This window comes from Nomia melanderi, chromosome 9, assembly GCF_051020985.1.
Source record: "Nomia melanderi isolate GNS246 chromosome 9, iyNomMela1, whole genome shotgun sequence".
Lineage (NCBI taxonomy): Eukaryota > Metazoa > Arthropoda > Insecta > Hymenoptera > Halictidae > Nomia > Nomia melanderi.
The window spans coordinates 15,766,422-15,779,316 of record NC_135007.1 but is presented as its reverse complement, the minus strand read 5'-3'; the positions used below and the strand labels follow the sequence as shown (position 1 = coordinate 15,779,316).

The following is a 12,895-nucleotide window of genomic DNA, read 5'->3' as shown; positions in this document are numbered from 1 at the left end:
TACCCGGAGCTATTCAAAGAGCTCGAAAAATAAAGGGAAACCAACTGTAACATTTCCCGGCAAAAAGGCTCGGTTTCGTTAATACCAGAGGTTACGGACGTTCAGAGCTTCCGGCGGGCAGGACAACTGTCCGCGGATCTTGAACGAGGTCAAAGCGATTGCGAAACAACGGCCAGTCGATTGCATAAGTAACAAATCGAACCTGCGAATCGATTCCGGAGGCTTTTCTTCCGGCATCGATTCCTCCGAGCAAGCGGAAAGATTTCCGCGCCGAATCGCAAATATTTGACGAACCTCTCCGACTGCGAAACCTCGCCTAACTGACGCGAGTACCAAAGCGGCGGCGGGTGCAGCGGAAACTTTCAACACCGGATGCGCCTGCCGCGGGGAAGTTCCGCGAAACGATTCGCGCGAGATTTTTTTCAGCAGCGTCGATCTCTCGACGGACGATTCCACTGGCTCGAAGCTGATTTATAGCGAACCGATGATCGAGAATTGTCGAAGAGCAAGAATAGATTGAAGTAGAATAAACATTTCCGAACATCGCAACGAACTTCGAGAATTCGGAAGATTTTGGAGCAATCGAAGACAGAGAAAAGGAAAATCTTCAATAACTTCCCACCAGTATTTCCCTGAAGAACAGAGGATTCAAAGGAAAATCTATCGCGTTATCTTCCACAATTTGTCACCAGAATTTTCCTGGAAGAAAGAGAATTCGATGGAAGCTTCGCCGTGCCATCTTCAATATTTCTCTACCGAGATCCTCCCGAAGAACGGAATATTCAGAGGAAGATCTGTCGCCGGAGTCTGTCCGCCATAATTCCTTGCAGGACTCGAGAAATGGAAAATTCAGGGAAAACTATAGGCGGCTATGGTTATAGCTACGCTAACCCCTTGCGGTGCTATTTACTTTCGTTACTAAGGTTGTGTAACATTTTACTATCGAGAATTTGGGAGAAATGTGAGAGAATTTTCCATTCTACTTGAAGCAGAGATTTCATTTGGAGATGAAAATAGTTGTTTGATCAGTGTGTAATGAACATTGGTTGTAAAATTGGTCTAGAAATCATCACGAGTCTTACTCGTCATTAACCCTCCATGGGCCGAATTTATGTTCAAGATTATAACAAAATCTATGCAGTATGACATTAATAAATATCCACAGATGAATATGAATTAACAATATATTCAATAGCTTCAATAATTCTATCAAACGAATATATTTTATAACTTTCGTCTTTGCAGACGAAGATTCTCTGAAGTATACAAAACCCTCAACAGGTGAAGCTAAATTACATATCAATCACTTGAATAATAGAAAAATAGGAAACTACGTGCTGATCTCTTGCTATTCGAGTAATTCAATCATTTGTTTACGACTTAGTCTTCCAAATATGAATTTCCGAGCTTCTTCCTAACAGCTTGCGGAACTGAGTCTAATTTTATAGCATCGCAAGCGAAATACACCTGTTTACAATGTACGATCGCCGATCGTTTCCCACCGAAATCAAGCAGAAATGTCAAAGATCACAGCTCTTAGGATCAGTTCGGAAGCAGGACCACCGAATTGCTCGAATCCGATCGCGCGAAGCATACCGGACCGTTCAACCAGGAAACGACGCGACCGAGCCAACAATCGATAATCGGGCCCGTTGTCGTATCGCGATCCCGTATTCTTGTCGAACAAATATTTATTCGCGGCAGCGCGCAGTGACTCAAATTCGAGATATTTCGGGCCGGCTGTTTGTTGGCCCATATTCCTTTTATCTCGCGATACACCGAGCACACCGGCGCGCGGTGGCGCCGATCCCTCTGAAATCGGTTTCGCCAACTGCTCGCAATTCTTTCGTTTGTCTTCCGGAATTCTTTCGAGTCTTCCCTCGGCGAAAATCCTGTTCACGTTGCAGACGCGTAGGTTAATATTGACGTAAACTTCATGGACGTGCGTGCGTGTATGCGTTGTTTCGAATAAACGCGAAACAAAGAAAAAGATATTAAAAAAAAAAGTTTCTGTTGACAACGAAAAATATATAAATTGTCATCGTTTAAATAAACGTCTACACATCTCTTCGAGTTCCCTTCGACGGAGATCTCGACCAAGCAGTCTTCGTTATACAGGGTGTACCATTTGCCAGAATCTATTGTCGTTTTCATTGTACTTCAGGATTTTCACTTTATCGTTCATCATACAAATGAACTGTAAGAGAAAGAGACGAAAGTTCTGGACGAGTTGCAACGACGGGAAAATGAGTAAAAAATGATTTGCTCGATAACGTCAAGGTGACCTTTACATTTTGTAAACGGGACAGTGTATTGTAGGTGGTGTACTGTTTGTTACTAAAGCGAATTCGACGACCTGTTCGATGACCGGAAGTGCCGTATAAATCGTCGCGACCGATGAATCGTACACCCTGTATATCGGAACCGGTGCTCCCTAAAAATACGATGCGCTATTTCCATCGAACGGTTTCCTCCCGCTGCAGGAGAGGACCGCGCCGGGGGGAAATTGAATAAAGAAAGGAGAAAGGGGGAGGGTGCTTGAAAAATTCACGCGAACCTCGGCTAGGCGCAGTAATCGAGGTGCAACCGGCCATTCTTGGGCGTTCTTCTCTTTCATCTGGGAGAAAGGAACTCGCACGGCCGATTAACGATGGAATTACTAACCGATTTCGCTTTTTTCTCGACGTTATTTATAGAAACTCTGAGTTTTCTGAATAACGGATTGGTTTCTGGATCAGTGGGATCTATCGAGATTTCGGACTTGTCGTTTAGCTAGGTATTGACACTTTGCACTCGAGAGGTGACTCTCATCACTTGATTTTATAAGTGAAACTATAAAATTTGATATTTAACACGTTGAACGCCGATTTGATGCAGCAAAATACACGAAATGGGAAAGATCAAATATTAAATCGTTCGATTGAATTGCATCATTATAATTGCATGTTTATCTAGCTGAACGTCAGTAGGTGGCATTATTTATAATATAGAAATATTTTCGAATAATCATCGTTTAAGTGAGCGAACTGAAGTAAGTCTATAATGCATCATTTTGAGAAATATTCGAATAAAATAGCTTTGTTCCTCGATGTACGCGTTATTTCGACTTAGTTTCACGAAATATCGATTTCATCTCATCAGGAAATGTTAAAATGTTTCTAGTGAAAAACTTCCGAGTGCAAAGAGTTAATTAGTTCTATGATAGATTCTTACGAAAGCGTTCGTTATCATTTCGATAACTGCGAAGGAGGGAGTCGTGAACGGATCCGTCGTCCGGTAGTGTGAAGATTGCGAGAGTTCCAAGTTGGAATCGGTTCATTCAGTCGGAGAGCGAAAGAATGATCGGAACTTTCGTTGCCCGTGAAGAAAGAGAACGAAGAAGAAGAGAAGAGTTCGGAAAGCCTCGAAACGAAATAGTATTCTAAAAATACTCGCTGCGACAGGTGATCAAGTTCATTCAGCTCGAAGCGAAAGAATGATCGCCTCTTCCGATTCACTTCGAGCTCGAGCGGCGGCGATAAAAAAAATCAAGGAAACAAAGCAGCTCGGATTCAAAGGACACAGAGACGAAACAACACCTGGGAACACCTGGTTAGCAACTAAATTCGTCCAGCTCGATGAGAAAGATCTGTAAATCATCGATCGAGAAAAGTACAGAGAAACTGGAACTCGGGAAAGCAACGTCATCGAAATAATAAACTTTGGTATTTAATATTGATCTTCGTATAACGCGGAGAAACACTGAAATAAAATAACTTTGTATCATTTCATTGTAATATCTTTTGCCAAGAATTTTGAGATGCAAGGAGATAAGATCATTCGATTCAACCATCTAGACTAATTCCTTAATTCCCTGAAAAGATACACATCTAGATGATGATTATTAGATATATTAGATTATATAGATTATAATCTATATTATCTATATCATTATAATAATCTACATTATATTACAATTATATCTATATTAGATATATAGATTATATAGATTATTAGATATATTAGATTATATAGATTATTATCTATATTATTCTAACAATCTACATTATATTACAATTATATCTATATTAGATATACAGATTATACACATAATTTTGTTCTAACAACCATCACTTCCAAACAGAAAAACCCATAGTTCTCGTTAAAGACAAATGAAATGTCCTCATTATCCAACAGTTATTCTCACTTCCGTAATAAATCGACAATCGCCTATATTCCTCTCAGAAAACTCTGATCGGTACCTAAGTTCCAGTACCATTACCATCAACAAACAACATTCTGTACATATTCACATATAATCGAAAGAAAATTGTTCGCAACCCTTCGAAATCTCGCAAAGCAGCATCGAGTATAATTCTCGAGGAAGACGCCAGCGTTCGGCGAGGTTGCATCCGATCGCAATGCGACCGACGCTAGGTCCGCGTCCGATTGAACCGTCCGACGAATCGACGGGCCTCGGACGACGAAGCGAAATATGTACACCGTGGCTCGCTCTTTCCATCTAGCCGGGTCTGTTGGCATAGCGGATAAGTTTCGCGTTTACACACGGGATTCACGCCCGTTTGCCCACCGATCCAGTGCAACAACCTGTGCGCGGCGGCTCTCGCTCGCCTATGTAATTCTCAAAGGGATACACGTGTTTCAAGCGACCTGCTGGACCGGGACGAGAGAAAGAGAGAGGGAAAGAGAGGGAGAGAGATGGAGAGGAAGAGAGAGAGGCAGCAAGGAACGAGCGAGCGCGCGGTTTTTCGCTGATTTATAGAAATTTATCGGCTCCGGGGCCACTCTAAAGTTGACAACGAGTTGAAAGGTGGGACGGTTAGAAAATATCGGAGGGAATCGTTCGATTCTTCGAGCGGCCTTTCCTCTGTGCGCGGCCTCGCCGCTCGGTCTTCCATTCTGCCTCCTTTTTGTTCCCGTAGTTCTTGCTCGTCGATCGGCACACGAAAAACCGTGCGTTTGCGCGATAAATAATTATCGACCCGTCGTACGTCGACGGCGATGTTTCGTCTTGGTACTCGGCATCCCTCGGTGTCATTTGCGCGTAATTTCCAGACAACATTACGATTGTTTCGATATTAGAATTTCCGTAACGCCGTTCTAAGGGTTGAGGCTGCTATCCGTCGATCGGGCGAGTAAAACGAACGATAATTTGCGTAATTTCCAGCAGAGTTTGATCCTTCAATTTGTCTTATCGAAGCTCGGCGAAACTCCACCGCAGTGTCATTACGATTGTTTCGATATTAGAATTTCCGTAACGCCGTTCTAAGGGTTGAGGTTGCTATCCGTCGATCGGGCGAGTAAAACGAACGATAATTTCCAGAAGGGTTCGATCCATTTTGTTTTATCGAAGCTCGACGAAACTCTTCCGCAGTGTCATTACGATTGTTTCGATATTAGAATTTCCGTAACGCCGTTCTAAGGGTTGAGGTTGCTATCCGTCGATCGGACGAGTAAAACGAACGATAATTTCCAGAAGGGTTCGATCCTTCATTTTGTTTTATCGAAGCTCGACGAAACCGAGTCCTCCGCAGTGTCAACATTATAACTGTTTCGATAGTAGAATTTCCGTAACGCCGACGCTTCTAAGGGTTGAGGCAGCCGTCCGTCGGTCGGGCGAGTAAAGCGAACGACAATTTACGCGCCGCGCCAAAAATAACCGTCCCGCGGCCGCACGGAAGCGCGTGTGCCGCGGTTTGTCCGTCTGAGAACGGCCCGGGGGAAAAAGTTCTAGGCCGCCGCCTGCGCGGCGAGAACCCCTGAACGGACACGAGAGTGGCCCCTATTAAAGCGATTACCTCGTTAAAAGCATTGTCTTCATTGGCATTAAATCGGTGTCACAGGCCCATGAACGCACACTTCTCTATCGCGGTCACGGGAACGCTTCCGAAGTTGCAGAAGTCGCGGCCGCCGTTGGGAACCCGGCCGATTGTTCGCCGGCGTTCGCCAAAATAAGCCGGCCGACTCGGCCGCGCTTCGCCCCGCCGATAAGAGTTATCTGAACGCGTCGAAATTGCCGGCGACCGCCTCTCCGATCCGCCTCGGGCGGCTCCGAGACGAGATTCTTCGGCGCCGAACACTTTTCCGTGCGGATTCGGGGATCGCCGGTTACGAACGAAACTTTCTCGGATCTTGAGACGAGAGGCTGCGAAACGTTGAACTTGAAGTTTCTCTTTCGATAAGAGGATCCCTCCGACTGCCGTCTGACGAGTTACAGCAGGTGGATAGACGTTTTCGGGAACTCGAGAGGAAGATTCGAAGATCGGGACTGGCAACCTGTCGGTCTGCGGGCTTCTATAAATACGCGGTCGAAGCTCATTCACGTCGTCGTAATTCACGTCGTCTTACACAATACCTTTTGTCTTGCCACGACTGTGGACAAAGTAAAAACCCGGCGTCAATCCCTTGTCTCCGAGTGTCTTCCGTTTCTACAATGTGTACCGGGTTCCACTTAGAATCTCCGAAACGTACATCTTCGAAAATGTTCAACTGCCATGATTCTCAAGAATTTCCGTACGATCTCTCCGTTTTCACATAGAATCACCACGTTTGCGCGGTAATGCCTCGTTCCCAGGTATCGGCAGTATCTACCGATGATCTATCAATGAGAACCTCGAAATTCCTATTGTTCCCGTGATTTTGTTACGGGGAACGCGTTCCCGCGGAGTCGTCGCGGCCGAGCGGCCGGAATCTCTCGCGAAAAACGGCGCGCGCGATTCCATTATCGTCGCGTGAGCGCGTTATCGTTCGCGCCTCCTTATCGTGATCGCGATATCAGCTACCCCGAGGGGGCAGATTAGAATAGCTGTGACGGGTCGAGCGCGGAGGAGCGTCTAACGCGGCGGCCAGGTAATAACTTTACCCTCTTATTTTTATAGGGGACCGCGCGCCGCTCGGCTCTCCCGGTCGCGGTATTCTTAGGGCGCAGTTCGCGTTGGTAGAACTTCCAAGTCGCGAGATCGGCGGGGTTCGTCGAGAATTCGACGACGAGGTCGTTACAGTAGGAGCTCGATTGACCCTTTGCACTTGGAAGTTTCTTAGGAGTATTTAAGATTTTTTGACAGAAAGATATTTTTTGAAACTAACTCGCAGGAAATCACAAATAGATTGAGGAAAGCTGTTTTATTCGAATATTTCGCGAATCGAGGCACTGTACGAAGTTCAATATTAAATATCAGATTTTATAGTTTTATTGCGTCAGATCAAGTGGTGACTGAGAGTCACCTCCCGAATGCAAAGGGTTAACCCCTTGGCCTATGATTTCTTTCTCAACTCTGATCGATACGGCTACTTTGTCATTAATAATCTATTGGAAAAAGAGAAAAATTCTAAACGTATGTTACGCCTAAATTTCCTTTTAAGTATAATGGTTGATTACAGAGAAGTAATATTTACTTTGAATTCGAATTAACTAAGTAATATATATATTTGTTGAATCGTGTTGAAACTCTTCACCACGAGTCTCACTCGTTGTTGTAGGATAAGGGTTAAGGAATTTGTTATTCCTCGCGATCGAGACTATCGGGAAGATCGAAAGGATTGGAATGATCGAATTTTAGTCTCTCGCAGAAATTGTGCGCCTCCATTTATCTGGGCCGGTTGCCCGATCGAATCGGATAATCGAGGTTCTACTGTACTTCGAGAGAGAGCAGGAGCAAGACGAACGAGAAGCGAACGGGTTATTGTTACTTCGGGGAAGAATATTTGCGGATGAACGAATGGAGATGAAATAAGGAAATTGTGTAGGAGTCTGGTGATTCGATGACGATACTTCTAGCTGAGTAAGTTTTTAAAATGAAAGCTGAAATTTCATCCGCTTTGGAAGATTGGATTGTTGAATAATAGCATCGTTTTAATAATCGATGGATCTTGCATTCTTGAGAACGAATTGAATGGACAAATGCAATTCAAGTTGTGTGAATATAATTTCGAATATCTAAGGGGAGGATATTTTCGGGAAGGAGCTAGATGAATATAGGATAAGCGAAAGTGTTGAAAGGTAAGTCGGCGGGTGTTCAAAACTGAAAATTGCACTCACTATTTGGCGCAGTCGATTAGTTGGTACTCGTTACTCCTCTCGAAACTCTGCTGCACGCCCCGGTCCTTCCAAAGGGTTTCAACGATTTCGTAGAACTCCTGGAAACAAGCGAGTCACGATTTTAATTAGCAGGTCGTTAAACGGTGAACGGCGACCATTCACGGGCATGTAACGACTTTCTTAGATCTCTCTCTTTTTCTCTCTCATTCCCTCTTTCTACGGTATAAATGCTACCTTTCCTACTGTAGGATCTACCAAATTGCTTTTCATTTACATCAAAACGTCCCCGTTGGCTTGATTCAACCTTCTACTTAGATTACCCGGCAGCTCGAGCCCCTTTTGCTTAAGGGCTGCTTGATTTTCGAATAAATTACCTTTGGACCATTCCTGAATGAAGCTCCAAGAAAAATTCAGCTTCGAGTCAACCGAAAGACAAATGAAAGAGTCCAAGCTTAGATCAACCAAGGTAGACTCGAAGCTGAATTTTTCTTAATATTTATATTTATAATATTCGTAGTATTAATTCGTGTTATATAGACGCCACGAGGGAAACAAGAATATTTTTATTGTATTCCTCTGATATAGAAAATTACTTTTGTTTCATGGATCTCCGGTTTCGATTTGTAAGTACATTTTTGAAGAACGTCGAATAAATCAAAGTTTCCGTGAATCCGAGGAGCGGCGCTCTGACGGAACGGCGAAATCTTGGCGTAACAATGGCGCGTCCCACGCCGAGCTGGCGCTCGCGTGTCCGTTCCTGACGAGTCGCCGCTATCGACGAGAGTATTCGCATTAATTTATGCGCTGGGAATGTTAACTTGTTTCCTCTTGTCCGATGGACACTCTCGAATCAGCTATTTTTACCGATGTTTACTCGAGTTTTGACGTTGTCTCGTAAAGTCGACTGTTTGTGCCACGGTTTGGAACCGACGGTACTCGGTTCAATTATAGTATGGTTCACTTTGTTCAGTTTCGTTTGCTTAGGAACACTTGGGAAGCTCTAAAGTTGCACTTATATATACCGTGATTGTCGTAATAATCACGCGCGTTGAAAATTTGTCAAGGGAACTCGGAGTCCGAGAATTAATTGTATCGTTGTCGGCGTCAAAGAGCAGCCGATCGGCCCGGCCTACCGCGGAACTTCGACGCGGAGGAATTCCGCGCTGCGACCGGGAACCGATGCCAGCCGCCGGACGCTTCCGATCTCGAGGCAAATTGAACCAACTTTCGCAACTCGCGAAGTCACGAGCCGTGAACTTTTCAGTTCGATCTGCCTCGGCTAGTTGGAGAACGAGTGCACGCGACTGAAAATCGTTTGTTGTCGCTAAACGCACCGCGACCGTCGAACGACCGGTAGGAAAACTTCATTTGCTATTTGGAATTTCATCGACACGATGACTTTTCTAATGAGAACCTTCTCGCAAGCGAAATCTTAACACTAAAACTACCAGACGGGTAAAAATGACCCATTTCTAATTTCTTCTTCTTATTAGAAAGATAACAGGTGTCTCTGAGAAATGGTTAAAGAAATGGATTTAGCAATACTCAAGCTGAATTCTTGATCAATTTGAATTCTCTATAGGTGCATTCTTGGAGTTTCCACAGAGGAATCTCAAAAAATTTAACTGCTCGGTAGTTTTAGTGTTAAGGCATTCAAAGACGCAGCGCTCAAATCTAACCAAGAACGCCAAAGGACAGTAATAAATCGGACACGGAAACGCGGAAAAAGACGGACATGGGTTTCCGTGGATGGAACTTCCGCGTTCACTCGCGAGACGAACGAGAAATCGGTGAAACGTCCGAGGAACAACGAAATATTAATGGCTGCCGCAGAATCTTGCGTCAACGCGTATTTCTAAGAAACTGTATCGAAAACACTGGAAACTCTGAATTGAACTAAATGAAACGAATTTAACATTAGAACTACGTAATAGTCAAAATGACTGGTTTCAGTTTCTGTTTCAATTTTCATAGAGAATTACATTAAATGCTCGGTAGTTCTAGTGTTAAACTAATATTTATAGAATATATGACAGAAGATGTAACTGTCGAATTAGAATTCATTTACGTCAGATAACGAGTTTCGCTGCAATTGTCGATACACCGGAAGCAAATTTCTTTTCGATCAGCAAATCGGCAAAAGCACTCTCCGTTCGTTCGGGAGAAGATGAGACGAGAGGCTCTCATAGAAATTTGAAATGCGGCGATTTCGAAGTGATCCTTCTTCGTCCGGCGAAAGAGGAGAGAGAACATCTTTCGAAAGTTTCTCCGGGCGGCGTTTATCAGAGCAACCGGTCCACGGTTTCTTACGAGTAATTCGCGAATTTACAGCGGTTCATTCTAGGAAGTTTTACGCGACGTTTACTGCCGCACGCAAATATACTGGCAAAACGAATATATATTAACGCCGGGGCCATAAAGACAACTTTTACGGTTTCGACGGTTGCGAAACGGGGGAGCCGAGAGTGTTCGCGGCGGTTCGGCGGACCCGCGGCTCTAACACAGTTGCCTAATTGAACGGAAGAATTGTTCGCCGGTTCCCGCAAACCGGCGAACGTCGTTTTCGATCGTTCTTTCCGCGGCTGGAATCCATCGATTGATTTAATATCAAACACACGGAGTTGTAATCTAGTTGTTTTAATCCGGTTTCCGCGATTCGGTTAGCACTTCGGCCCAATTTCATTCGAGGGGAACTATGTACTATAATGGAATAACCGTTACCGGAATATTGCGAGCGTTAGAATACCCGTGCAGCAATGTTTCAGCACGTTGGAAGACAATAATCGTGGAAGAATCTCTGTTACCAATGATACAAGAGCATGTTATTAATTGTAACAATTGAATTTTTGTATCGGAATGTCTTATAACGTATTGGGTTGATGGAGAAGTTTCCACTTGAATTAATTTCATTTGTTAGGAACATTTATTCGGATAAAAATCTGTCGAAATAAAGACAAGTAGCTATTCAATAGTAGAAATTATGTTTGTAGTGATTATTAGTGTCAGTTATAACTAGAATAAATGATAAATAATCTAATTATATAGCAACATCTATAGAAATCCATCGAAACAAAAAGACAAGCAGCTATCCAATAGTAAAAATTATGTTTATAGTGATTATTAGTGTTCATCTGGCAACTAGGAGTCGCCTCTCGAGTGCAAAGGGTTAACATTCAGATTCGTCCGACACAGAAATTTCCGAAATAATCAGAAAAATAATTCGAGCGGCAACGGACAAAAAGCGGCCCGTATTCAACGCATAGACGCGTTATCGTTACACGCTCGACGAGGAAAGCCGAGCTCGAACGCGGACACGGTAAGACGCATAAATTTCGTTCGGCGGTCAACACGTTCCAGCGTTTCGATTCAATTAATTCGGTCGCGTCGCCGGCGGACGATCGTGCGCGGCGAACGTGGGGTCATCGCGATAATTCGCGTGCACGGGTGGTCTCGACAATAACAATGCGTCCAAAAAAAAAAGCGACTGATCGAAGCTAATCAACGAGTCATCATTTTTTTCGTCGCTGCGAACACAACGAAGCTTCGCGGAATTCGTACAACTGTCGCAATTGGCTCTCGTGCTCCGTCTATCGTAACAGCGGCGTGAATTATTGGAAGATAACATTGCAAGGTGAGAGCACTAATATCGAATGCAACTGTTAATTTACCGTCGTCCCGATGAAACCGGCTCTTACGAGGTTTTGTGGTGTCATAAATCTTGGAACACCCTGTGCACACGGGGCCCGAGCGTAAAGGTTCCCGCACACGTGCGCGCGGACCAGCGGCTGCCAGTGAATGACGCAAAACACGCGGATTATTTTGTCGCGACGACTTTATTTCGAGACGAGCCGAAACGCCGCCGCCGCTTTCCACGAGCCGCTCGCGAAATCTCCGATGTACGATTTGGCAGCCGTGGAAATCATCATTCTTCGGCGTGGAAAACGTGGACGCCTCGGTGATGCCCGAGCTTCTCGCTTTCCTTCTTTTAAAAAGATTGTTTGGTAAACACTATCGATTACGACGCAATTGTACTACTTAGATTGGAATCAAAAGAATTAGTAGAAAAGAAACTTATGAACGCTTATCCTGGAAACAGTGCGATGTGATATTTTCGAAACTATCGAACGCTGAAAATTTGAAGATTCACAGCGCCAGCGAAGGAACGAGTTGCTCTCATCGAGTGCCACCGCAGGATGTACTTTCTCATTCGCGGCACACCTGTCTATAATTGTGCCGTACGAGCGCATCTGTGTTCCAGATTATTTTTAGGATTACGTTCGTTAGAACCGCCGACGATTAACGCGTTCCTTATGTCGGAATCTTGCTGCGAGGGTCGTAAAATTTGCGAAATTGCTGGACGGAAATCCGTCTCTTCCGAGATGATCTATCGGAATGACATCTTTGGACGTCTAGAATTGCGGTAGAAATGTCATCTTACTGGAATAATGTGTAATGTAAGTGTAATCCATGGAATATGGAAGATTCGCGAATCATCGAATTGACTGTATACCTGCCGAAGTCCCGTCGTTTCGCGCAACGGCAGCGTTTGCTTTCTTTATTTCGGAAAGACGAAGCTCGTGTCGTTGCTCCCCGGTAACGGCGAGGCTTACGTAACCGGGGAATTCAACGAGGCCCGTGAAAGTCCGCGACGATGCGCGAACATACGAAAAAAATCGGCGGATCTTTAAAGGGACGGGCTCAGCGCACGTCGCGCAGAGGCGCGGCTGAATGGTTGCCCTGAATACGAAACGACTGGACGAGCTGAACGAGTAACGCGAACGAGCAGCTTCGTGTTGTAATGTTGTCATACTGGAACCATTGGGCGGTTTATATGGGAAATTACTGGGGAAGTTGATG

At 44.5% G+C, this 12,895-nt stretch overlaps 1 protein-coding gene across 2 annotated transcripts in view; it reads right to left on the bottom strand.

The window, feature by feature from the left end:
- The window catches only part of Galphas (G protein alpha s subunit), a 41,478-nt gene that overhangs the window by 9,055 nt on the left and 19,528 nt on the right, over window positions 1–12,895 (bottom strand). For both annotated transcript variants that reach the window (XM_076370587.1, XM_076370586.1), the window contains exon 5: window positions 8,039–8,136. In XM_076370587.1, coding sequence (XP_076226702.1) covers window positions 8,039–8,136 — 98 coding nt within the window. The remainder of the gene's footprint in view (window positions 1–8,038; window positions 8,137–12,895) is intronic.